Raw genomic sequence first — 27,798 nt, 5'->3', positions numbered from 1 at the left:
GTATCATTTTTTTGACAGATAAAGTCACAGTCAAAATGAACGTGATCGTAGAATTCGTATGTTTATTCACCGATTTTCCCGAATTGAACTGATATGAACCAGGAATCAACAATTTACATGTTGATCCAAGTAAACAATGTGTAATCCTCAGAAAGCAAACATGCAGTGGGCGAGCAACATTACATTTCAAATAAATTACATGTACTTTATGCTTCCGAAAATGTAAAATAAAATAAAAAACTTCCGCATCAAAAGATGGAATCCTTCTTTACATGCTCTTGGTACATGGTTCAATCCAGATTTTTTTATACCTAACATTTAAATGTGGGATATATAAGTCCTTATCGCATAAAGCAGAAAATACAAGATTAAAAAATGGTAAAATTTACTGTATTGATAGTTCTTCTATTCGTTGGTTCTTTACAGGCATATTACTATCGTTACCGTTACTGGCACTATCGAAGGCCGCATGGTAAGTCTATTCAATAAGTAATATCTTTGTCTTGTTTATAGATATTTCTTTCGACAGAAAATTTGTAAATTTGTCATCCTCATTTTAGCTTTATTTTAACACGATTGATGTTTAACTTGACAAAGTGATACTCCACTACACCAAACGCAGAGCCACTTTGGACATGATTGGTTTTGACCACCCAATTTTCCCCGAGAACCCATATTTACTTCTGGTTTGATAATTTGATTCTAAAAAAAATGTATTTTTGTCAGTTTCTGTGCCCATTCATTGAAAGATATGCCTTATATCACCATTTAATAAACTTATCGGCTTGGGTAATAGAAGGCTATTTCTTTGTAATACTATTGACGAATTGGGACAAAAAACTGATAAAAATCACATGGTTACTTTGTATTAATAAAAATATGATGGTTACGTCAAATTCAACTTGGGGACTAGAGCGTCTGAATACCAGCGCTATTGCTTGTAATATCCGGTCAAGTCCGACTTGTTGCTGTTACGTAGAATGTTTCTTGGGTGACTGTTAATTTCAGTTCCAGGATTGACTGCAACTGTCTCGTTTTTTATGCAGGGGGGGGGTCGCATGCGAGGAGTTACTTCTAAATATTTTCAATTGGCAATATACTAATATAATAGACCATGGTATAAGGATAGGCTTAATACGGTATTGCATTTAAACATTATTCATCGTCGATTTAGCTTTGACGGTGGAAAATATTTCTTTACTCTTCGCCAATTTGCCATCCTTCTGATTTTAGATTGATGCCACCAAACACAATACAGTTGTCTCCTAATTATTATTTTAATTTTTTAAAGAGTGGGGCATTAAACAACTTAACTTCTTTATGTCTAAGGGTTAACCGTTTTATTTGAATACATATGGAGAAGACATGTGTATGAAGTCGCGAATTTAAGTTGTTGGTCACACCTTTGCAGAACCGAAATTTTTTTTTTTTTGCGGTTCAAATCTAATTAAAAACAACAGATCTTCCTAAAGAATACAATTTTTATATTAAATCCCAACTTTCCGATATATGTGCAAGAGTTATTAGTTAGAAATAAGATATTTCTTGTCAATAGATATGTCTCTTTCCGTACGTTCGATGACTTACTAGGTTCTAGTAGAGCAGAGGGAACTAGTCAACGGCCGCCTTTGTTTTTGTATAGTTAAAGCTTAATATTCTAAAAACATTTCCTATTTTAGCGAGGGCTTCAACATTATTGATTTCTCATATTTACTATTAGGAGCAGGTCCAGCAATATCTTGTTAGTTAAAGCGGGTCTGACTCATATTTGTAGTCTCCGGAAATATAACGGTTCTCCACGGCATGCGAGAATATGTAAAATAACGTGTTATGCAACTTTTCTCGTACTTTTTAAAACGCGCTCTTACCATGATTTGTAAACATCGAAGCCTGAAAAGCCTTCGGCCATTTCGGCTACACTTTAAGATATTAAAAATTGCACAAGAAATAACTTACTGTCAGGCTATAATCCGGCTCTTAGTGCTTCTAAAGTCAAAGGTTGAATTCGTATTGATTAATAGTATGCGGACACCATCTTCCACCAGGGGGAAACATCGCAAAATTGAAACCTTAAAGTTAACACAGTTGTCAAGTATATTCAAAGTTACAACCAATGCATTAGAATTCTATTAAAATGATAGTATACACCATTTTATGATTAGTAAATCAATGGGCTTTAGATTAATTTGTTTCACGTTTTTTTATTACAGTATTCAACCCATGCAGTCCTAACCCGTGTGCACATGGTGGTGTGTGTAATAGGAATGGTCGTTCCTACTCATGTAGATGTATAAAGGGCTGCAGTGGAAATACATGTCAATGTAAGTTTTCGGATAATTTGGATCGCGGAGAGCGAACCAATCGACGTTAATGACGGCATAGTACCAAGCAAAGTTATACAAAATAATCTGATTTGTTCAAAGAGATACGACCAATCACAAAAGTTGTTACAAATAAAATTAAAATATATATGAATGTATCATTAAAGCAACTTTTACATGTATATGTAATGTATATGTTGATGGCCGGCCATTATTTCATGTTGTTTAGTGTCCTTTTTCACATTTTGTACATTACTCGATCCAACTGATATAAAATAAAACATGCACATATTCTGAATCACCTCATTGGTATTGTTTCCTTGTAAGTCTTTGGATGTCTATGAGGCCTTATACTAATACATAAGGTTATAAATACAAGCATTTCATGAGTATCGTTAAAACAACTCACACCTCTTGTTTTTTTTTTAGATACTCCTTGTAGCCCTAACCCATGCCAAAATGGCGGACGTTGTTCCACTTGTTCTTCCTCTCCCTACTTCAAATGTTCCTGTAAATATGGCTACTCGGGACAGAAATGCCAAAGTAAGTGTAATAGAATCTATTTCATCAGACGTCTAAAAATAATTCAACATCTAAAGGCAATTTATAACATCATTTTAAATATGTATAAAGATATACTACCCTTTTAATATAAGGCTGGTGAACCCTGTAAGGAGACAATTAAATATATACATATTTTTTCTCATTTTACGAAAACTACTATTTGTTTTCCTTCAGAATTTAGCAAAACTTTTTGGTATTACATGTTAACTTCCCGTCAGACTGAAATCGGGTTCTCAGTGATTCGAAGGTTAAAGGTAAGATTCGTATTGATTACCGTTATGGAGACTTCGCATTCACAAAATCAACATAAGCAATTAAAACAATGAGTTCTTCGCAAGATACACATTTGTTTATGTAACATTCAATTTAGATAGTTAATTTATTATGCAGATAATACAGTTCATGTTCATTTCATAATAAGATTTCAGTAAAACATTAAAAAAGACAACAAATTTGATGTTTTAGCAAAGCCGAATCCTTGTGCTTCCTCGCCCTGCAAACATGGCGGCAGATGCAGAAATCTTGGTGGTTACAACTACAAGTGCACATGCAAGGCGGGGTATACTGGAAAATATTGCCAAAGTAAGACTTGTTTTATTCGATTAGATCTCTCATTTGTGTATTGATTTAAAAGTAAGAAATAGTAACGGAGTTTTAACCAAAACAGACTGTCTTCGAAGCTTTGAATGGTTATGCAGATTATGTATTGGTTCAAGCTTTAAGTTGATTAGTAATTCAACACATTGTGAATATCTTTTGTTTCCAGTCTGTTCATTTTAGTTCGCCTGTGAACTAGCAAAAACTACAAAAAATTAACTCACATAGTAAAGAAAGTTCATTTTAATACGGGGATTGCAATGCAAAAAAAATTATCTTTTTATTTGATTCTAAATATTTATTTTCTGTATCGTGTTACTCATTTACATTACAAAAAGTGGTTAAGTGTCAGTCCCTGTAAGAATCAAGCAGTGGGTGAAATATATTATGAAAAGATCCGTCATTTTGATAGTTTAATTTGACTATTTGCACCATCAGAATCAAGGAAAACAGACAAGAATTTCCGTATCATACTGGACCATTGAGTTACAATTTCATTGAATTGCACTGAAAATGAACATTTCAAGGGCATAAATCTCTGTCAAAAACCACATTTTTCTATTCTATTGAAAAATTTCTGAGGAAAGCAAATGATGCAGAGATCAAATAATGCTCTTTTAAATAGAAAAAAGTATCCTTGAGTGTGATTACATTTCTGACATGCATGTCTCTGATTGTTCCCATTTTGCCTGATTCTTACAAATACTTACACTTAATGAAAATTAGATTAGCTTTGATATAGTTTTCTTCTTTTCATATGTAATAACTAAGATTTTTTATCGTGCAGATACCCCATGCAGCACTAATCCATGTCAGAACAGAGGAAGTTGTTCCATGTGTTACTATTACCCCTATTTCAAATGCTCCTGTAAAAATGGATACTCGGGGCAAAAATGCCAAAGTGAGTATCCTTAAGAGAAGAGAAAGCTATTCAGTAATTAAAAGTCAGTGTTATTAGCAGTAATACAGTCCGCTAATGTTCGCTTTAGAAAAACAAAATAAAATTCGCCATGTGCTTTTGCATTTGAAGGTAAACAAATGTCGCAGTGAAAAAAAATAGGGTTGTATCTCGCTAATAAATATGGAGACTGCTAAAACTTGAGATGTCTAATGGTATATATTTTATTCTGAAAGAACATATTATGTTACTTTATTTACAATACTGAAAAGGAAAGTTAATAAACTCTCAAACATAATAGATAATAGTAACAATTCGTAACCTGGGGTATCCAATAACATGCAATGCGCGTTTCATGCATATTTCCCGCAAAGTAAACTAACTTCGTAATTATGCATTATGCAAATGTTCGAATCACAGTTAAATTCAATTTCCAAAGTTAAAAGCTTTCTATTCTGAATATTGACGTTCTAGTCTAGTCAATATACTTAAATCCAGTCGATAAATTACCTCTCTGAATCATAAACATATCAACCAAAATGAATTTAACAAATATGAAACGTTAGATAACTTCCTGAAAGACGGCGATGTGACTCCTCCGTCCTACATTTGACTAACTACTGGACAACGAATATAGTCCGATTCTATTTAAATACCTGTGAAGTGATGATGCTTATGCATTTAGTTTAGCGCGCGAACGCATAAATCGTGAAATATAGTCCGTTCATAAATCAAAGTCTGTGTTTTTCATATTGCCCGTCAAATTCGTCCATATGATAGAATGAAAGAATGACTGAATAAATGGATGAATGAATGGATGTATGAATGAATGAATGATTAAAGTTTATCATCCAAATCAGCCCGGTGACACAAACATTAGCAAATTGGCAGATGTAAATGTTCACTCTCATTTCTGATATGTGTTGTTGTGTTTACTGACTACAGACATTTTTTTCCAGATATCTTTGTTTATGTTTGTAGATGGTCCTTGTAGCCCAAACCCATGTCAACATAGCGGAAGTTGTAGCACTTCGTATTCTTATCCGTACTACAAATGTTCCTGTAAATATGGCTACTCGGGACAGAAATGCCAAAGTAAGTACTATATCGACTCGTGTCTAAACGCAGACGTTGATAGGATATTGACTAGATATGCTTAATTCGGAGCCAACATGTTTTAATATTTTAGAATATCTCCCTTCTGGAAATTTCAAATTAATGTATAAGTTACGAAAAAAATTAAAACGTCCGCAAATTCGACCCAGTTCTTTTTTTTTATATATAATAAACGATTTGGACGGGAAACCTAAACAAGCTTACATTTAAAATCAATCAAGGCCAATTTTGTTTTTTTTTTTTTTTTTTTTTTTGTATTATTTTAAATAATGACGAAACATTAACTGTTGCAATAATATTATGAAGACCAATAATTCAGGTAAAAGGTGCATATGTATTATTTATCGAATGGATAATTAATATACTTTTTAGATAAACCAAACCCTTGTGCTAAATCACCTTGTAAAAATGGCGGCAAATGCACATGTCTTGGTGGTTACAATTTCAAGTGCACATGCATCAGTGGATATTCTGGAAAATATTGTCAAAGTAAGAATTTGGCTTACTTATTTCGGTAACACCTCATTTCAAGCAATATGCCATATACAATTCGCATGGTGAAAGCTGCGAACTCATTTTTGAATATACATGTACAGAACTAACTAAATAATGTTTAATTTCATTTGAAATAATAGTAAGTATTAAATACAACAATTAAATGTGCAGTTAATACTCATCAAAACTAATATTGTGACGTGGCTCAGTTAACCGTATTAATGAATAATAAGTAGCCACATTTAAATGTAAAAATAGGACAAAATTCGAACAAAAAGAGGAAACAGCAAGCCAAAATTTTCGGCGGTACAGCTTGCATACAGCTTTCGTCGGGGACCAATCGCACAACACGAGAGGTGGAACACAAACTGTCATCCAAGACGAAAGAAAATCAAATTACCTAAACAATGTAAACATCAACTATCATTTATATTTCAAATCATCAGCATGTAACATTAAATTTCATATAAAAATATATCAGAGTATTTATGGCATTAAATATATTTCGTATCAAAATCAACATATTTCTTTTTTACCATCCACGTGTGAATGTGAAGAACTAATCTATTTAAGAAGGTAGACCTATCGGCATAACTCATGAAATCAGTGATTTGTTGGTATCATATTCAATTTCACCAAAGCCTGTCAAGCTTTCATTTGAAACAGAATGAAATCAGTCCAAGTTGCTTTGATGCTTACATGAGGTTGACGTAAAACGTTCCAATGATTTTTAAGAGTTGTGTCCCTTACCTTAGGTCTACCTCCTTAAAATTGTGCTATTTACATTGTAGTTGGTTGTAATATGTTGAAAGTAAAATGTTCACGTAAAGGCAGGTTCATTCATTATATGGGTCGCTATACCATTTTAAGAAAGAAACTAACTTATTGAGAAATAGTCTGTTTCTGTTAAAAAGATTGAAGGCGATGAATTTTCATAACATCATATTATTATCTGTCCTGTTTTGACTACTGATATTACCAGCTATTTATGGTGCCTGTTTGTATTGTAAGATACCCACTAAAATAAGCTTATGACTGCGATGGGTAAGGCACGATATACAATCTTGTTAAACAAACATTTCCATCCAGAATACCCGTATCAAGTCAGTACTATTGTGGTTGTTTCTACCACTGCCTTAATATGGTTATTTGTTATATGGATTGTTGAGAGTATAATTCGCAAATTATCATATTGCCATTTTTATTTATTTGCATTATTATATGCACGTCATCATGAGATTAATTGTTCTTTTAGAAAGTCCTTGCAGTCCCAATCCTTGTCAAAACAGTGGAAGTTGTTCTGTGTGTTCTAATAACCCATACTACAAATGCTCTTGTAAAAGTGGCTACTCGGGACAAAAATGCGAAAGTGAGATTTCATACTTGTATAAACGCAGATTTATTGCGTTTACTATCTTTGAAAGTTGTTAAATATTACAATGAGTCTTTGGATAATCAATAGTTCTGTCAATCATCTTTTTAAAAACTTCATTTAAAGTTTAGACTTCAAATATAGATGTGCATGAATGCAGAAACTTTTTGTTTTACTCGATCTACTTGGTAGATTTTTTTAAATATTTCTTATTTACAATGGCATCCCAGAGTGCATTGCTGATTTAAAAAGGCTCGATAATTAAATCCTAGTAATACCCGGCTTATAAAAGGGAAAGTAAAAATAACTACTGTTAAAACAAGTTTTAAAAACTTAGAATTCAGCAATACCGAAAATAACATAAAACATGTAATTGACAATTATCAAATATTAAAACCGACAACAAATTGGTTCAGATAACTATACGTTTCTTATCTACCAGAACGAGTGAACCGCTGTGGTGGGTGTCTAAATGGTGGCGCATGTGTTTGCTATGGTTACCAATACCGATGCCGATGTAGGCCTGGATTTGCTGGAGCTCATTGTGGTCGTAAGATATATATTTTCATTTTTCTTTTCCCTAAATTGTCAGTTTGTACCTTTTAAAATCAAGCATTCAACAAAAGAAGGTAGTAACTTTAGAGTATATTTAAACTTTGTAACAATAACTTAAACCAAATATTTTAATATGAAAATTTAATATTTGCAAAAACTAGATTTAAACGACGAGTATTTTTTATCTCCAAACATCTTTTCAGTAAAGCCTTACATTTGTTTACGCCGACAAATGGTAACAGTGGAGGATGAAGGAAGGGTTTGGCGGAATTTTGTTCCCCTCCCCTTTTAATAGGAACAAGAGGCTCCCAGGAGCCTGAATTGCTTACCTAGTTAAAGTTTGTCTTTCAAGGGCAATACATTTAACAAGGACTTGTCCAACAATTTTGACTCAAGAAGACCTTGAGAAGACTTATCATAGGATCAAATTAGCAATTGAAAATTTCTTCCTATCTATTCTAGTTTTCAAGATATTGGCTGAAAACTGTAAAACAATCAACATTATTTTTCATCTTTCAAGGACAATAAATTTTACAAGGAGTCGCCAAGCAACTTTGATCCCTGAAGACTATTGAAGGCCTTATAATACGGATCATTTCAGCAATCGACAAAATTTGGCTAAACCTAACGGTTTTGGAGATATATGCGAAATACTACTGTCTGACCCTCGTGTTTTATGTCTAGTAACGGCGGCCATGTTTTTCGACAGATTGAAAATCCCCATATCAGTTCTATGCAAAATACCACAAGAAACATTCATACTAAGTTTGGTTCCTATTGGTCAAGCAGTTTCAGAGAAGAAGATGTTTGAAATTTTGTTAATAACGATGACGACGACGACGGACGACTTCGATGACGGACGCCATGTGGTGGCAATAGCTCACATGGCCTTCTGCAAAATTCCGTGCCAAATTCAGACAAAATTAGGCAAAAGCACCCTTGTATACACTTTGTAACAGAATGTCCTTTTAAATAATATATGGAGAATATGAATATGGTGAATATATCAACGCGGCAACAACTTCACTGGGATGCTTGTCATCTCAAGACTAATCTTGGGTCTTCAATGAACAGCGATGAAACCATCACACCAGTGGGCAGACTGCAGCTTTTCGTAGCAATTAAACGAGAAATCTAATCAAAATAAATTTAGAAAACAAGTTTTGTGCGACGTCAATGTTAGAGATTATTTCAATGAAAAAAAATAAATAAAATAAATTCTATATAAAACAAATAATATATTAAACAAATTTTATATTAAACAAATTATATACATGTTTTGTTTCTTGTTACAGGCCGTCGGTATGGTGGTTATCGGTATGGCTATCGCTACTGGCGCTTAAGGGGTTGAACTGATTAACTTAGAAACAAATAAATAAACTTGCAGTCTCAACTTGTTTCTTTTATCCTTTGCAGTCCTATCATGGTTCATATGTGGAAAGCAAATAATCCATGTAATTAGTCCGACAAAACAGCATAAATTGTTAAAAAATCAAACCAGGATTGTAGAAATTCCAATATTAAAAAAGAACGTCTGAAGTGAAGTGCTTGAATCGCTTACCTGTCTTGATAAGCAATTTTTTTAAAGCGGTCTTGTTTTTTTTTTTTTTTTTTTCTTGAATAAAAATTCATGACGTTCATACGTAAGGAACGATTAAATTCATTTTCAATAAATAATGTCCAGTAGCTTCAAAGAAGAAACTTTTTGATTACGTTAAAAATTGACAAAAGGTGCTGTAAAGAACAATAACTCCAATATGGCTTACCGGATTTACACGAAAATTTGACCACATATAGATCTCATCATTCTGAACACTTTAAACTTGTCAGACTTCTTATAAAACTTAAAACTTTTAAGACATATGCAAAAAACTTGTCTGACCCCCGTGTTTTATTTTTCAGGTAATATCTTTAACATTAAAATAGTGTAAAAACGCCGGGAAAGGGCAATAACTCAATCAATCGTGGCTTAACAGATTTACATGTAAGTTTGATCACCGACAAATGATAAATGCTAAACTTCTGTGAGACGTCTATGTTCTTTTTTTTTGTACCGGCGGCTATGTGTTTCGACAAATGAAAAATCCCATATCAGTTCTATGCAGAATACACTAAGAAACATTCGTACCAAATTTACTGCTAATTGGTTCAGTAGTTTCAAAGGAGAACAAAATCAGTAATACTAAAAGTTTTAACAGCATGGTTTCTACCCAAAACGTGGAGCACGGATCACGAAAACCTGAAGGTTTAATGTCCTCTTTATTCATTATGTCATTTCCGAAAATACAAGACAAAAGAAACATATAATGAAGAAATGGTAAGTCCACCCAGTAAAAAATGATAATTATTTTTTTCTATAATTTGAATGACGGCTGATGATTATCATAACTGACAAAGGACCTATTCAAAGAACCTCCTGAACTAGTTTTGGTTATTTACGGTTTTGCCTTTGATCCATTTTCAAGTAAATTAGTACATGTTTATCGAACTGATATATTAGTAGTTCAGACATAAACCAGTCGTTTCCTATTGAAGACCGTCAATTTGTCTACAATTTAAAGACAAAAATATAGATTTGTATTTTAATTTTGTTCCGCAATAAAGTTATTAAAGCAGTTTAGCTGCTAAAACTTCTGAAATACCGCTAAAAATTCAACCTTCTGACTAATCTTTAAACTGAATTTATATTATGGGTAACAATAGTAGACTTCATAAAAGCTTTAACGAAAATATTTCATCTGTTAAGGATAATAATTTTTCAGATCATTTCCTCAAAGCCGCTGAAAAAGTTCTTACGGAAAATAACTTTCTAAATAAAATATATTTTGTAAAAACCGATGTTATTCAATAATATGTATATGTAGTTCGTATTTCATATTTTACTATGGTCAGAACAATACAGTTGTTTTTTCTTCATAAAAGAACAAATATTCCAATAATGCTCGTGTTAACTCCAGTGTAACACAAAGCATGGAACTAGGAACCGTACTTATGTGCTACGTTTACGAACAATCAGTATGTGAAATTCCACAGGCCCTACATTACGCTGACGCCTGTCTTCACTATGAAAAGCATGAAATATTACTTTTTTCGTCTAAAAACTAGAGCAAAATATGACTTGAAGCCGAACAATGTTTAAGTAAAAAAAAAGCTGGAAAACGAGGACTCAAAATTGTGTCAAATTAAACATCAACCAGACAGCTAGACGTACAAATTGAAACTCATTTCGAAAAACAAGTATATCAGTATGTGTTTTTTACTTTATTTTGTTTCTGTGTTAACTGATATGACAGACCTTTTAAAAACACAAGAGAACCTTGAAAGGAAGTGTCATGGTCGTCGTCGGTTTAGAATTAGATAAGCATGTACAAAACTGAGCCATATTGCATTCTAAGAGGTAGATTTTGTAAAGTAACAAGAATATAACGCTGCGTATCCTTGTCTGGATGATATGTAATCAGTTTGATCTTTTTTAGCATTTTCTTTTATCCGAATTTGAAAAAAAAACTTTCGTCAATTTAACTCTATTTACGGATAAGCATGATAAAACATACACAGAATTTTATTTGCAATAAGTCGACAAACCGATTTTATCACTTAAAACGTTTTGCAATGTTATAAACACATCGGCACCGGTCTCAATCATGGAAATTTGGGTTCTAGATCGTTTATTGATTTAAAATGGTTCCAGTGTTTTCAGTTAATATGTCACCACTGTAATATCTACAATGTTTTATTTTTATAACGTTATGCTGTAACCGTTTTTATTCAATTAAGATGAACGCATATGTAAAACCTTTGCATGCATATTTGTCGTCTGTTTTCTGGTCTTCTACCAGAATTTTTAAAAGTAAAACAATGGCAAGTTGAGAAAGCGATCATAAATCTAAAAAAAAATTCCTTGTTTGTCATAGATGAAATATTATAATACTTTCAGAATGTTTTCTCAATTTATACCATGTCCTTTTCAAATGTGCAATCTTTCAATATAAGAAGTATTTTACATGTATTTCAATTGTAATTAAACGCACAATTTTATACAATTATGTTCATAAACTATCAATTTAAATTGTTGACATCGTCTACGAAATGATTGTTCACTTGCAAATCACATTCATTTAACTGATAGTATTACTTCAACACTAACAATTAAACTACTCGACCATTTCCGCAACTCTAATTAACTACCTCGAATGCAGAATTAAATGAAATGGTCTCATGTTGCTCGTTATAATGCAAATACAACTTTGAATTTTAACAACTTCCCATTAATCACCATAAATCATCATCCTTCCCCTATTCCTCATTGACCAATTCCCAGGTAATGAGACCCTACCCCACCCCTATGTAATCCCTATTGCATTTCTTTTCATTAAATATTTATATAATAAAAATAAAAAAAATACTTTTTTAGATTCTTTAACATTTTATTTTTTTTTCTAATTACCTGTAATATATTTTTACATGAAATAATACTTTATAAGCTAATTTCCCCATACTGTCCATTCAAAAACCCAATCGCCCCATACAATATTCAATTCCGTACCTTCATTCCACATCTCCCCGATCCCTATTTCCATTCTCTATGCACTATAGAATTAGAAATTAACCTCATACATGTACTGTACCACTCCCTTCTGAATACACCTTAAAACATACACGATCTTTAAAAATTTATACACACAAACTCTGTTCATACGGGTTTTGTTAAGGACATAAGCTTATATGAAAAAAATCCTTTAACCTGCACATGTGATCCTTTTTTTCATTTCTGTCTTTTTTCATCATCAACGCTATAAATAATTCCTGCTGCTTTCTTTTTTTTTCATTTCCGCTATAGTTCCATTTAAATGCCGGAGTTATCCAGCATATCAGCTCAACTAACCACTTGAAAATAACAATTATTGTTGAAGGGCTACCTTACATTTCCTACTAAAAGGAGTACCCAAAATGTTGAAGAGTTTGACGGAGTAACCGGGAATGAACCGGGAAATGTACCTTGATAATATGCGACAGGTTGGAAGTGTTTACATTGTACTCGTGTTTAATCTGGGCAAAAGACAACATTGAAGTCTTTTTAACAGAATTAATCTTACCAAAGAAAAATATAGTATTACATAAATCTTTTTCGCATGGATAAATTCAAAGATGTTTACATGTTTTCATACATACGAAATGGTTTAAATTTTTTTCTCAAATAAATTATATAAGACTATAAAATTGGGCTCTACTTACATTATTACTTTAATCCATTCAGTCGTCATGGCAAAGCTTCTTGTGTTGACGGTTACTATGTTAATGAACAGTGCGCAAGCGTACTATTATCACTATAATCATTATTATCATTACTACCACTTCCAACCTGGTGAGTAGGAATTAATATAAGGCAAACAACAAAATTTTGCATAAAAACTTATCGTATATTGTATTTTTGTAATGCATTGCTATCCTGATTTTTAACCAGATATGGAAAGTGACAAGCAGTCTTTCAATTTAAAAGACATGACATCGAGAAAATAAGAAGTATAGGTATTATCAACAAAAATAAGTATTATCATTATAAAAATATATTTCAAAAAAATATCTATATGAAGTGACTTCGTATCGATGTAGTTTAAAAAGTAGCACTCCAGCTAAGACTCATGCAAAATGTTATACATGGTTGGAAAGCCTACATATTGTTATTCTTAATTTTTCGTTTAAAATAATATAGAAAAAAACTTAACATGTGGCTTTTTATGTAACCCTTGTTCTTGTACTTGTTCTATATAAAATTATAAAGAATGTACTGTAGAATTCCAAATTGAGGGAGAAAACTCTGTAAATGACAATAAAAAACAGTAGATAGTGTTGGAGTTTCAATCAATGTGAATTACGTCCTAAGAGCAGACACATTGGAATGAATAAATTTATATTTCATTATATAGACCAACAAATTAAATCAATAACCATAAAAGAAAAATGTAGGCGTTTTTGTGGTGTATCCCATATTACTGAATTGCATGATTCTTGCAAAAGGTACTACTTCCATGTTCAATATCATGGTCATTTCTCATTATTCTATTGGTAATATCCACTGAACTGCTTCTGTTGATATCCAATGAACAACTCTGTACAAAATCAGAGAACACATATCTAGGATTTAGATATTTTTCATAAAATGATTTCAAGCTAGTCAAGGACGTCAAAAATAAGTTGTCCATGTATGATTCTAAAATATGAAACATCTATTGCAGTATATAATCCATGCCTGCCGAATCCATGTGGAAATAACGGAATATGTGTCAACCACGGCGGTTCTTACACATGCAGTTGTGTACATGGATGCAGTGGAAACAAGTGTCAGTGTAAGTAATTTTCAATCAATTCTTCATTAACTTTTATTTCACTTAATTGTTTTTTATTATAAAAAGCTTATTAAAACGAATTTCACATTTTTTGAATATCTATACTACTTAAATAACTAATTACATTGTTCGAGCTGGGATGATAACACAACGTCATGAAAGTTTCAACCTTATAGATAACAGGTTTAAGACCAAATGATATTGTAAATCTATTTTTTTTTCAAGCTTTTTGTATTAAATTTTCTTCTTATTAATAATAACCACTTCTAAAAAATTCTGAAATGTATATACATATTTAAAAGTATATATCACATGTACATTCTGGTTAAAGGTAAAAATACGATCATCCCTTGAGATACAACAGTAACATCACAATCACAGGTTTAACAAAACGAAATTGAAAGCGAATACGAATTTCAATTCGTTAATGTAAACAGCAAGCTTATATTAAACGGGTAATTACAATAACAATGTAAGTTGTTTGTTAATTTAAAAGAGTTCTTCGTTTCCTTGTCATTCATTTCATGTTTAGTTGTTTTATACTTCATGAGCATTTAAACCACGTTTTTAAACAATTTTTTATCACATACTTGTCACGCGTTTTGCTTTTTTTTTCTATTTTAATAATAGATACTCCCTGCAGTCATAATCCATGTCAGAACAAAGGAACCTGTTCAATTTCGTATAATTCTCCGTACTACAAGTGTACTTGTAAATATGGGTACTCAGGCCAAAAATGCGAAAGTAAGTGAATGCTTTTTTTTTAAATAGTTGTCTTTGTGAAAAAATCATTCAATATTAAATCAAGTGAACTTTTTAACAAGTTCTGTTGTTTAAGTAAGATATTCCTCTGTCACCTCTTATATAAAGAACGACTTTTCATGCAAACAAACTTGTTCTCCGAATTAATTCAGATAGCAATAAATCAGTCCTAACTGTAGCATCGTTTCAGGAAAACCATACTTTCGTCGTTTATTTGATGTAAATATGTTCAGTTCAGTTTCAAGTAAGTACGTCTAATTTCTAACAAAACGGATAAAACAATATCTACAATTGAAGAAAATAGTCAAAAGTTAACACTGTTGATCTGTACAAATATATAATTATATCGTTGACTAATCCATCTACAAAGTCCTTGTAATCTCAACCTATGTCGGAATAAAGGAATCCGAATATTTTGCCCTATTTCAAATGTATGTATAGATATGGTTATAAGGGGTAGAAATTAGAACGTAAGTGACAATTTCTTAAGTTGAACCATAACCCTAACTTTGGTGTGGTTTGGCCGAGTACGATGATGTATGGTTATTTTCTTACTTATCGTGTCATGAAATATTAGCATTTACGGCAACTCTTTTGGGAATTTTAATGACAAAGTGCACTATCGGACTAAAGAGTAATCAAGGGAACAGAGATTATAACGGAAATCAAAAGAATGTAATCCAGGGACAAAGACCAGACATGCAAAACAGACAAACACGACAAAAAACATAAATTAACTAAATTAATACATACAAAGTAACAAATAAATAAGCAACTCGGACTCTACTAAAAACTGGGAGCATGGGCCAGATGCACCGGTAGGGTAAGCGTCCTCTGCTTTTCTAGAAACACCCGCCGAGGCGCTCATAAAAAGGCAAGTCGGGGTAGACGAAAGTGGAAAAGAAAACTATGACGCGTTGAACAAATCAGTTTTCATGATGCAGATTGATACACAGTAACGATCCACAAGTTTATGATGTCCACCATAAAACTTCTGTAGTGATGACTTCAATCTTGTAGCAACATAACTCTGTTCCAGAAGCCTAATTGTAAGAAGTCTAGCACTATATTAAGTCTGCGTAGTTACAGCAAGATCTGGCATAATGTATGGGTTGTGATATGAAAACCCCATATGCAGATGCTGAAGGATGCTGCAACAGATGAAAGTTAATAATTCTGAATGAAAATCTGTTATCTTATACATATGTATTGGTACTACATGTATCCGTATAAAAATATGAACTGCTTATGTTGTCAATATTCATAAATTATCTCAGCATAAAGTCAGAGAACACATATCGCAGAATGAAGACGTGTTATAAAGTGATTTGAAGAATTGTGGGTAATGTGCGAGACACAAAAAGTCAGTGACAGAAGTAATATGTGTATGCAGATGTTTTCAACCCGGTTGGGTTGTTGTCACTGACATATACACTATCCCTAATCCCGTTTAAAGATATTTATATATGAATCATCTGTTGTAGTACACAATCCATGTCTATCGAATCCTTGTGGAAAAAGCGGAAAATGTGTAAACCACGGCGGTATTTACACATGCATTTGTATACATGGATACAGTGGAAACAATTGTCAGTGTAAGTAATTTTTAATAAATTCTTAATTAACTGTATTGAAGTTTTAAAATGTAAATTAGCTCAATAAAACGTACTACACAATCTTTGATTATTTTTACTATTTAAAAAAAAAAGAGTTCCATTACTTCTAGCTGGGATCACAATCACAGGTTATTCCATATCAAAATAGCAAGCAAATACCAAATATTGAATATCAATATTAACAGGAAGGTTATGTTAAACGGGAAAGTATAATAACACTGCACTGTTAGTTGTGTTTTGATTAAAAATTGATAAGATTTTTCCTGTTATAACTAAAAATATCCTATCAATTGCTTCCCTGGAAAGCTTAACGTATTGTCGTTAGTCATTATGAATTACCATAAGTTTATTTAGTATGTGTGTGGTATTTATCATTTTGTTTGTTGTTTGTTTGTTTCTGTCTTTCTTTTTTTTTTGTTCTATTTTTCGTTTGGTGTTTAATTGTCGGTACACTTTTAAAAACAAATTTATGTTTTAAATGGTTTGAAGTCACATTTTTGTAAATCTTTTGCTTATTTTCATTGAAGATGCTCCCTGCAGTCATAATCCATGTCAGAACAAAGGAACCTGTTCCATTTTGCATACTTCCCCGTACTACAAGTGTAGTTGTAAACATGGATACTCAGGCCAACATTGCGAAAGTAAGTGAATGTTTTTTTTTTACAGCTGTCTTTGTAAGAATCATTCAAGATTAAATCAAGCGGGTTGTCTAACTACCTGTTCTCTGGATTCATCCAAATATCAATGTATCAGTCCTAAATGTAGCATCATCATAGGGAAAGAGTAATCAAGGGAACCAAGGTTATAGCGGTAATCAAAAGAATGTAATCCAGGGACAAAAAACAGAAATGGAAAGCAGACATACACAACAAAGAACATAAAGTACCTAAAATCATAAATACAAAGTAACAGAAGTTAATGTGCAACTATGACTTCACTAAAAACTGGGAGCATGGACCAGGTGCACCGTTAGGGTAAGCGTCCTCTGCTTTTCTAGAAACACCCGCCGAGTTGTTCATAAAATGTCAACGTTTCATTAACTTAGTGAAATTGTGTTGAATACGCGACTTCAGCGAGTTTTCATTTAATGAAGACTTTAGGCGTTCAGTAAGAACATCTAATTGCAGTGGGTTAATAATGAACCAAACTGTAAAAACAGTATCAATGATAAAGAAAGATAAACAATGAAAAGTAACCACTATAAATCTGTAAAAATTATAATTTTATTGTTGACTTATATATCTCCAAAGCTCTAGTAGTCACAACCCATGTCAGAATAAAAGGAGTTGTTTGACTTTTTATGTTTCGCCGTAATACAAATGTATGTGTCGATATGGCTATAAGGGATATAGATTCATACGTAAGCCATGCTAAACCATAACCCAAACTTTGGTATGGTTCGGCCGAGGACGATGATGTAGGGTTATTTTGTGATTTTTCTCTAGCAATAATAAATAAGCTATTACGACATCTCATTACGAATTTTAATGGCAATATCTCTTAAGGTCTCTCTATTGTATTAATTGCCCATTTGGTTTCTATTGTGTACCTTAGATTTTCATGATTTGTTTTAAAATAACAAGGAGATTCATTCTAATTTTGGACAATATATTTCTATTTAGGAAATTTCAAAAACTATTTGAAAGTGCATTTTGTTTTAAAAATAGAACAAGTTTGGTACCCCAGATGAGGTCGAGGTTAAATAGACTTTTTCTACTTTCACTTTTATTTTGAGTTCATAGAGTAGACAACTTTTCTGAAGCATTAATTCTCATGAAAAAAAAACTGTTCTTCCTAAAAAGAAATCGAGTCATAGTTACATATACACTCTGTTCTTGGGATGAAAAATGATAATCATTTGCAAAAAGAGGCGAAAATAGGATGAGGCCACAAAAGCCGCACTATATTTTTAGACTCCATATTTAGACGTACACCTACCCAGGAATGTGCAAAAGAAGACTAATAACTTAAATCTATAATGTTGTCTTATGCATATCTATTTGTACTATCCATAACAAATATGAACTGCTTATGTAAATATTCAATAAATAAATTTGAAATTTGCATTAAGTCAGAGAACATATATCCCAGCATGAAGACATGTTATAAAGTGATTTGAAGAATTGTGGGTAATGTGCGAGACACAAAAAGTCAGTGACAGAAGTAATATGTGTATGCAGATGTTTTCAACCCGGTTGGGTTATTGTCATTTTGACATATACACTATCCCTAATCTCGTTAAAAGATATTTATATATGAATCATCTGTTGTAGTACACAATCCATGTCTATCGAATCCTTGTGGAAAAAGCGGGAAATGTGTAAACCACGGCGGTATTCACACATGCATTTGTATACATGGATACAGTGGAAACAATTGTCAGTGTAAGTAATTTTCAATTAATTCTTAATTAACTGTATTGAAGTTTTAAAATGTAAATTAGCTCAATAAAACGTACTACACAATCTTTGATTATTTTTACTATTTGAAAAAAAAAGAGTTCCATTACTTCTAGCTGGGATCATAATCACAGGTTATTCCATATCGAAATAGCAAGCAAATACTAAATATTGAATATCAATATTAACAAGAAGCTTATGTTAAACGGGAAAGTATAATAACACCGCACTGTAAGTTGTGTGTTAAAACAAATTGATAAGATTTTTCCTGTTATGAATAAAAATATCTTATCAATTGCTTCCCTGGAAAGCTTAACGTATTGTCGTTAGTCATTATGAATTACCATAAGTTTATTTAGTATGTGTGTGATATTTATCATTTTGTTTGTTGTTTGTACGTTTCTGTCTTTCTTTTGTTTTTGTTCTATTTTTCGTTGGGTGTTTAATTGTCGGTACACTTTTAAAAACAAATTTATGTTTTCAATGGTTTGAAGTCACATTTTTGTAAATATTTTGCTTATCTTCATTGAAGATGCTCCCTGCAGTCATAATCCATGTCAGAACAAAGGAACCTGTTCCATTTTGCATACTTCCCCGTACTACAAGTGTAGTTGTAAACATGGATACTCAGGCCAACATTGCGAAAGTAAGTGAATGTTTTTTTACAGCTGTCTTTGTAAGAATCATTCAAGATTAAATCAAGCAGGTTGTCTAACCACCTGTTCTCTGGATTCATTCAAATATCAATGTATCAATCCTAAATGTAGCATCGTCATAGGGAAAGAGTAATCAAGGGAACCAAGGTTATAGCGGTAATCAAAAGAATGTAATCCAGGGACAAAGACCAGACATGGAAAGCAGACATACACAACAAAGAACATAAAGTAACTAAAATCATACATACAAAGTAACAGAAGTTAATGAGCAACTCGGACTCCACTAAAAACTGAGAGCATGGACCAGGTGCACCGGTAGGGTAAGCGTCCTCTGCTTTTCTAGAAACACCCGCCGAGTTATTCATAAAAAGTCAACGTTTCATTAACTTAGTGAAATTGTGTTGAATACGCGACTTCAGCGAGTTTTCATTTAATGAAGACTTTAGGTGTTTAGTAAGGACATCTAATTGCAGTGGGTTAATAATGAACCAAACTGTAAAAACAGTATCAATGATAAAAGAAAGACAAACAATGAAAAGAGTGACAACTATAAATCTATAAAAAATTATAATTTTATTGTTGACTTATATATCTCCAAAGCTCTAGTAGTCACAACCCATGTCAGAATAAAAGGAGTTGTTTGACTTTTTATGTTTCGCCGTAATACAAATGTATGTGTCGATATGGCTATAAGGGATACAGATTCATACGTAAGCCATGCTAAACCATAACCCAAACTTTGGTATGGTTCGGCCGAGTACGATGATGTAGGGTTATTTTGTGACTTTTCTCTAGCAATAATAAATAAGCTATTACGACATCTCATTACGAATTTTAATGGCAATATCTCTTAAGGTCTCTCTACTGTATTAATTGCCCATTTGGCTTCTATTGTGTACCTTAGATTTTCATGATTTGTTTTAAAATAACAAGGAGATTCATTCTAATTTTGGACAATGTATTTCTATTTAGGAAATTTCAAAAACTATTTGAAAGTGCATTTTGTTTTAAAAATAGAACAAGTTTGGTACCAATGAGGTCGAGGTTAAATAGACTTTTTCTACTTTCACTTTTATTTTGAGTTCATAGAGTAGACAGCTTTTCTGAAGCATTAATTCTCATGAAAAAAAACTGTTCTTCCTAAAAAGAAATCGAGTCATAGTTACATATACACTCTGTACTTTGGATAAAAAATGATAATCATTTGCAAAAAGAGGCGAAAATAGGATGAGGCCACAAAAGGCGCACTATATGTTTAGACTCCATGTTTAGACGTACATCTACCCAGGAATGTGCAAAAGAAGACTAATAACTTAAATCTATAATGTTGTCTTATGCATATCTATTTGTACTATCCATAACAAATATGAACTGCTTATGTAAATATTCAAGAAATAAATTTGCAGTTTGCATTAAATCAGAGAACATATATCTCAGCATGAAGACATAAAATGATTTGTGGGTATATCAGCGAGACATAAAAAGGCAGTAAACGACGTTCAATAAATGTACAATTCATGTATTCAGACATTTTTATCCCGTCGGGGCTGTTGTCTTTTTAACATATAAACTCACCTTTTCTCGTTATATGATGTTTAAATATAAATCATCTGTTGTAGCACACAATCCATGTCTGTCGAATCCCTGTGGAAATAGCGGAAAATGTGTAAACCACGGCGGTATTCACACATGCATTTGTATACATGGATACAGTGGAAACAAGTGTCAGTGTAAGGCATTCTTAATCAGTTCTCAATTAACTTAACTTTATTGAAGTCTTAAAATATAAATAGCCTGACAGTTATAAACTATTACAAATATTTGATTATCTATACTATTAAAAAAGAGTTCTATAGCTTCTAGCTGGGATTTCATTACAACGACAAATAAAGTTTCAACCTTATAAGTAACAAGTTTTAGACCATCTATCACCATTTAAAGCTTCTTGTTATAAAAATGCCCACTAATCAACAATTTCTGGACTATATCCTATATATATTTGGTAGTATATGTCACATGTAGTTTCCGATTTTGGGTAAATACAAACGTAAATCACTTAGGAATAAGTGTTTTTATTTTTTAATTTTGTTTTCTATTGCGTTTGTTCGTTTTAGTGTTTATAATCACATTATTGTTAAGCTTTTGCTTACTTTCATTAAAGATGCTCCCTGCAGTCATAATCCATGTCAGAACAAAGGAACCTGTTCCATTTTGCATACTTCCCCGTACTACAAGTGTAATTGTAAACATGGGTACTCAGGAAAAAAATGCGAAAGTAAGTTAATGGTTTTTTTAACAATTGTCTTTGTAAAAATCATTCAAGATTGGATCTAGCAGATTCTTTAACTACTTGTTTTATCAATTCCTCTAAATGTCAATGTATCAGTCCTGACTGTAGCATCGTTTCAGGAAAACCACATTTTCTTTAATTTAATGAAAATGTGTTAAAGTCTAAGACTTCACCATGTAATAAAGAATATCAGTTTTCAGTAAGAATGTCTACTAATTTTGGTAGGTCAATAACGAACTAATGACGAAATTAACTAGTCAAACAACGAAAAGTAAGCACTATTAATCTGTATGTAAGAAAAAAGGAAGATGTTCGTCTTTTTTATTCTTAGTCGTATTACTAATGTTTGCGCATATACAGCTAAACGGAATAGAACACCGGACGTACGTGATTTCTTACAATGTTTAACCATAACCCCATCATATTGATATGATTGGTTAGAGGACGATGATGAAGATTGCTCTTTCTCGTGTCATGATACAATAATTTTTATGGCATCTCACTGGGAATTGACAGAGTGTGCCAACGGACTTAAATCTATAATATCTATAATGTTATCTTATACATATGAGTGGGGGTAATTGGGAACAATAACTGTATTAAAAGTTCTTCAAATTGAACTTTAGTTTACAAAAACTAAAACACGATAAGGGAAACGCATGTTTGGTATTTGCCATAAATCTTTAAAAAAAAAAAAACACGGTATCCTTCTAGGAATAATTTAACTGAATTTAATATGTTTAATCTCGAAAGCTTGCAGTGTTTCAATTTGATATTTTTCTGCTTCTTTCCCATATGCCCGGATGTTATTAAGTCCTTTTATATGTCCTGGTACTTCCCGGGAAACTTGTTTCTTTTTTTTTAATCTTTAAACTTGTTATAAGACACACCCGAATACATTAAGTACGCAAATATTATTGGTCATTATCAGCTTACGTTCCAATTGATAAAATGGCAAAATAACTTACTAAAGTTGCGATCACTTGTAACCTCTCTTCAATTCTGTAAGAATCTGTCAGGAAAAGTGTTCTACGACAGTAGATAGAACAGAAATCCTGACAGATCCTGACAGAGGCTGTCCTGAGTCAGGACACATTTTACCCTATTCCCTGACAGATCCTGTCAGGGGTCGTGACAAAGAAAATACGAAAAGCTTTTCTAAACTGCCATACCCCTGGACAGTTCCTGACACTAAATCTTTTATTATGTTTGACGTGAATTAGAATAGGAAGTCCGCGATTGATAATGGAAACTGTGTGACTAATATACATTAGCAAATCCGAATAGGTTAATGTCACATTTTTTATTTCAAAATTAACATTGAATATCCAATTAAATAGAGCTCGTCGTGATCATCATTCCAAAACCACTCTATCGTGGTTCATTTTCCAACATTCGGTCACTCATCGTCCAAAAATAATCATTGTTTACATGTATATTTGTTTTTTACATTCTGTCATGGACTTGTAATTAAATTAGATTATTTAATTATATATTATAAGGTCTATGTTCCTTGTCTAAGTGTGAAAATGGTAACGGATAACTTTCAAATGTTTGGCAATTCTCACAAAGTTCAAGATTGGCAAAGCAATTTTTTTAAGTGACAGTACTTTCAAATAACATTTAGCCCAATAGGGTCTCAAGTCATTCAATATAACCATCATGCGGGTGGCTTAATACATTACTTTGAGTCAAAATTTAAAAAATTGACATATTGTAGCGAAATGTATGAGTGTGTATTGTTTTAATTTTCATAAGGGTCGACGTCTAAAATTAATGACTAAAGTTCTAATTTTGTTTATGTAATTATCATGTGGGTGGCTGTGACACATATATTTCAGTCAAAAATCTTTTAAAATGGCATAATCCTGCAAAACGTATGAGTGCGTGCACTTTTAATTTCCATCAGGGTTCAAAATACATGACTAAAATGCCATGTTTAGTATGATTATTATGTGAGTGGTTGCAATATATATATTTCAATCAAAATTCTTAACATTCACATATTTCTGCAAAATGCGCACACTTTTAACATCCTAAAGGAACTAAAATTGTTGACTAAAATACTGATATAAATATCATGTGGGTGACTGTGATGCATATATATATTTCAGTCAAAATTCGTAAAATTGACATATTCGTACAAAACGAATGAGTGTGAGCACTTTTAATTTCCATGAAGGTATAAAATTAATGACTAATTTTTTTCAATATAACTAAATATAGCTATCATGTGGGTGACTGCGATCACATATATTTCAGTCAAAATTCTTCAAAAATGTCATATTCTTGCAAAATGTATGAGGGCGAGCACTTATGATTTCCTTGAGGGTCTATAATTATTGACTAAAATGCTATTTTATTTTAATATACCGGTAACAAAAATGTCATATACTTTCAAATTGAATGAATGTGAACACTTCTAAATTTCTTAAAGGTCTAAAGTTTCTGGATAAAAAGTTTGAAATTGTCAATATAAGTACTCTCTATCATACTGGTGACTACAACAACAAAAAATCAGTCCAAAATCTTTAAAATCAGGGGCGTGCATGTAGCACATGGTACGGCAGGCAATGATTTTTGTTGGTACTGAATGCCATACATGAAAGTCTTGTCACAAATTGAAAAAAAGATTATATTCAAACGTAGCTATGCTTCCTTCACGTCTTGCGAATCGGAATTCGGGTACGGGAACTACGCCTTTTTTCGATATCACGTACATGTAAATATACTGAGTTTTATTCAGTCAGAGAAGTATTCACTGGAGGTAGTGACTGTCCGAATCTGTCAGAAACTCTTCTAACACATAATGACAAAGCTTGTCCAAAGCCCTGACAGACCCAGACAAGGTGTGTCGTCGGTCAGAACAATTTCTCACAGTTTAGAAATGTTCTATGACAGCGAAGAGTGGTTACAAGTGATCGCAACTGTATGGTGGCAGAATTACCTACTGGATACAAAACAAAAAAGAAAATAAAATCGCTGATTTCTCTGATATATGAGACTATATGCACAAAAAGGACTTTGCACAATTGTGTTTCAGTGTAGTTGGAATATTTCAAGACTAACGTAAAATTCCGTGAGTTTCCCTTTAATATCATTAAACAAACCAGGAATTGGTACATTTAAATGATATCGCAGTACTTTGTGAGCATTCTAAGGACTTTTCATATTGTACTTTTACTGTGAAAAGGAGTTATACGATTTAACATATATTACTTTTTTCTTGCTGACACTAAAATATAACATGAGAACACCACCACCAGAGGATGAATGTCTTCATCTGGTCAATGTCATAGCTAGCTGCATATGTGTCTTTCAAAAGCCGTAGAGCGCTCTTATGATGCCAGACATTCATTGTCTTTGAGAATAGAAAATGTACACAGTCAGAAATATACGAGATTTTTTTTAATTGCAATACAGATGGAAAAAAGGAGCAACTTGTCAATACAAATGGGTTCATCTGTATGGTCTTACCCTACCGGTGCACCTGGTCCTTGCTCCAAGTTTTTAGTGGAGTCCGAGTTGTTCATTTACTTTTGTTACTTTGTATGTATGATTTTAGTTACTTTATGTTCTTTGTTGTGTATGTCTGTTTTCCATGTCTGGTCTTTGTCCCTGGATTACATTCTTTTGATTACCGCTATAACCTTGGTTCCCTTGATTACTCTTTCACACCACTGGGTCGATACATCTGCTGGTGGATTTTGTTCCCGAAGGTATCATCAACCCAGTAATACAATTTTTAAAATTAATGGTTTTAACAAGAGGAATAAGTATAAAAAGGTCCGAACCTGACAGCAGATCGGACCCTCTGTTGTCTTGTAAGTATGTGGTGTCCACATATGGGAATCTTAGCACACTCACATCTGGTATGGAAAGTGCCCCGACTAATTCAACTAAAAGTACCCATTCACACGTTCAGTCTGCAGACCACTTATTCCAGTACAAAAATTCTGACTATTTGAAAATTATCAAACCATATTCCATCACTTTAAACGATATATTTGACAACAACGATGATGATCCACATTGTACCATATCAAAATGTGGTATTAAAAATTGCAAAACATGCAACATTCTTATAACCGACCCTTACTTCTCCAGTTCCCTTACAAACAAAATCTTCCATACAAGAAGTCACGATGACTTAAGTTGCAAATCAACAAACTTAATATATGGATTAGAATGCAACTTATGTGGTTTAATATATGTCGGAGAAACGCAAGAACGATTAAATAAAAGAATGTGCGGTCATCATTCGGGAATTAACACCACCAATTCCCGATAATTTATCAACACTCTAATCAACAAGATCATTCAATCCTCTCCATGAAAGTTCGTATTTTAGAAAAAATTTACCATCCTACGAACAGTCCCGTTCTAAGTAAAAACTATCGTAGGGAAAGGGAGGAGTACTGGATACGCAGACTAGGTACTGCAATACCTTACGGATGCAATGACAACATCAAAAGTATAGGAAATCTTTCAAGCCAATATAACAATAACATAAATGGGATGAATTTATTGGACAAAAATCCAAGACAGAAAGGAGTCATGGCCATCGCCACTATACGTCATCTAAGTTACATGATGTCTCCATAGATGGTCTCCTTCCTTTCATACAAAAACCTCTTGGACTTCATCACATTAGAACCAAACTTTATTCTATACCTCTCACTCTACTACACTCCCTTTACAAAACAAGTCTTGACACTCCTGTTTCTGACCCCACCTCATCATTATACAGACTTGTTGCCATCATTTTGGATATTGGTCTCCGCAGACTCTTTACACCAGTTTGTGTGAAAAGTCAAGATGAAGAAAAACGATCATTTCTTCCACTACCGTTTGTCAACAAAGATATAAATGCAATTAATTTTGCTACCATACTCCATCACAAAAACGTTTCCAACGAAATTCCCCCATATTTCAAAGACAAGTCTATACCAATTATTTCATATTCCTATACTTCACCGATTGCATCCAAAATTTTCAATTATAAAAGGCTATTGCAAAACCTCGAGGTTGAGGACTTCAAGGCTAAACCACCAGACTGTTCTTGCAAATACTCTCCATTCAAATATGGTCCTTCTGGTCACTTCGTTACGGGAGATTTAACCATTATCGAAAACTAATCTCTGCGTAATATCCTTTCTAAAGGTCCCAAGTACCGTGAACCACGCTCCATAAATTGGAATTGTAACTTTAAAGTTCTTATAGATGCCGTCGAGGACTATGCAAGAAAATGGATAAAACGAGAACAAGAAGACACTGATTCTCTGTAAGAGTGGTTAAGGTCCGTGAGGTCTTTAATTTTGAAACGAATGAAAGTTTTAAGTAGGTCAATGAGTGCCAAGACTACATCAGTTTTCAAAGACCCCGATGTAGCAAAAACATTGTCTACTAAACATGACAAGTATGTTGTCGTACCAGCAGATAGATAGATGACGTATTATCTTTAAACAACAATCCTAATTTCGGGGATTTGATACATCGCATCTACCCAAAAGAACTTGAGATAAAGGATACTACAGACACTGTGAAGTCAGCCTCATATCTTGACCTACACTTAGAAATCGATGGTAAAGGAAAACTACTGACCAAACTTTACGATAAACGTGATGACTTTACATTCAGAATTGTCAACTTTCCTTTCATCTGTGGCAACATCCCTTCGGCTCCTGCGTATGGAGTGTTCGTGTCACAACTCATACATTGTGCCAGAGCTTGCCGAAACTACGCAGACTTTTTGTATCGCGCTAGAACTCTAACAAATAGGCTTCTGGAACAGGGTTATGTTGCTACAC

General features: G+C 32.8%; 1 protein-coding gene across 1 annotated transcript in view; it reads left to right on the top strand.

Moving 5' to 3' along the window:
• Window positions 1-362: 362 nt before the first annotated feature.
• Window positions 363-27,798, top strand: part of LOC148619708 (uncharacterized) — a 38,674-nt gene continuing 11,238 nt past the window's right edge. The window contains exons 1-19 of the mRNA XM_088577053.1: window positions 363-472; window positions 2,211-2,321; window positions 2,751-2,864; window positions 3,351-3,467; window positions 4,270-4,383; window positions 5,362-5,475; window positions 5,869-5,985; window positions 7,247-7,360; window positions 7,806-7,913; window positions 9,214-9,264; window positions 13,176-13,283; window positions 14,155-14,265; window positions 14,896-15,009; window positions 16,512-16,622; window positions 17,171-17,284; window positions 18,917-19,027; window positions 19,575-19,688; window positions 21,318-21,428; window positions 21,860-21,973. Of these exons, the coding sequence (XP_088433179.1) occupies window positions 376-472; window positions 2,211-2,321; window positions 2,751-2,864; window positions 3,351-3,467; window positions 4,270-4,383; window positions 5,362-5,475; window positions 5,869-5,985; window positions 7,247-7,360; window positions 7,806-7,913; window positions 9,214-9,264; window positions 13,176-13,283; window positions 14,155-14,265; window positions 14,896-15,009; window positions 16,512-16,622; window positions 17,171-17,284; window positions 18,917-19,027; window positions 19,575-19,688; window positions 21,318-21,428; window positions 21,860-21,973 (2,065 nt within the window). The 5' untranslated portion in view covers window positions 363-375. The remainder of the gene's footprint in view (window positions 473-2,210; window positions 2,322-2,750; window positions 2,865-3,350; window positions 3,468-4,269; window positions 4,384-5,361; window positions 5,476-5,868; window positions 5,986-7,246; window positions 7,361-7,805; window positions 7,914-9,213; window positions 9,265-13,175; window positions 13,284-14,154; window positions 14,266-14,895; window positions 15,010-16,511; window positions 16,623-17,170; window positions 17,285-18,916; window positions 19,028-19,574; window positions 19,689-21,317; window positions 21,429-21,859; window positions 21,974-27,798) is intronic.

The sequence above is a fragment of the Perna viridis genome, chromosome 4 (genome assembly GCF_037379345.1).
Source record: "Perna viridis isolate PV_CMFRI_1.1 ecotype Kerala chromosome 4, ASM3737934v1, whole genome shotgun sequence".
NCBI classification, from domain to species: domain Eukaryota; kingdom Metazoa; phylum Mollusca; class Bivalvia; order Mytilida; family Mytilidae; genus Perna; species Perna viridis.
The sequence above is the reverse complement of the archived record's forward strand: the minus strand, read 5'-3'. Positions and strand labels throughout refer to the sequence as shown.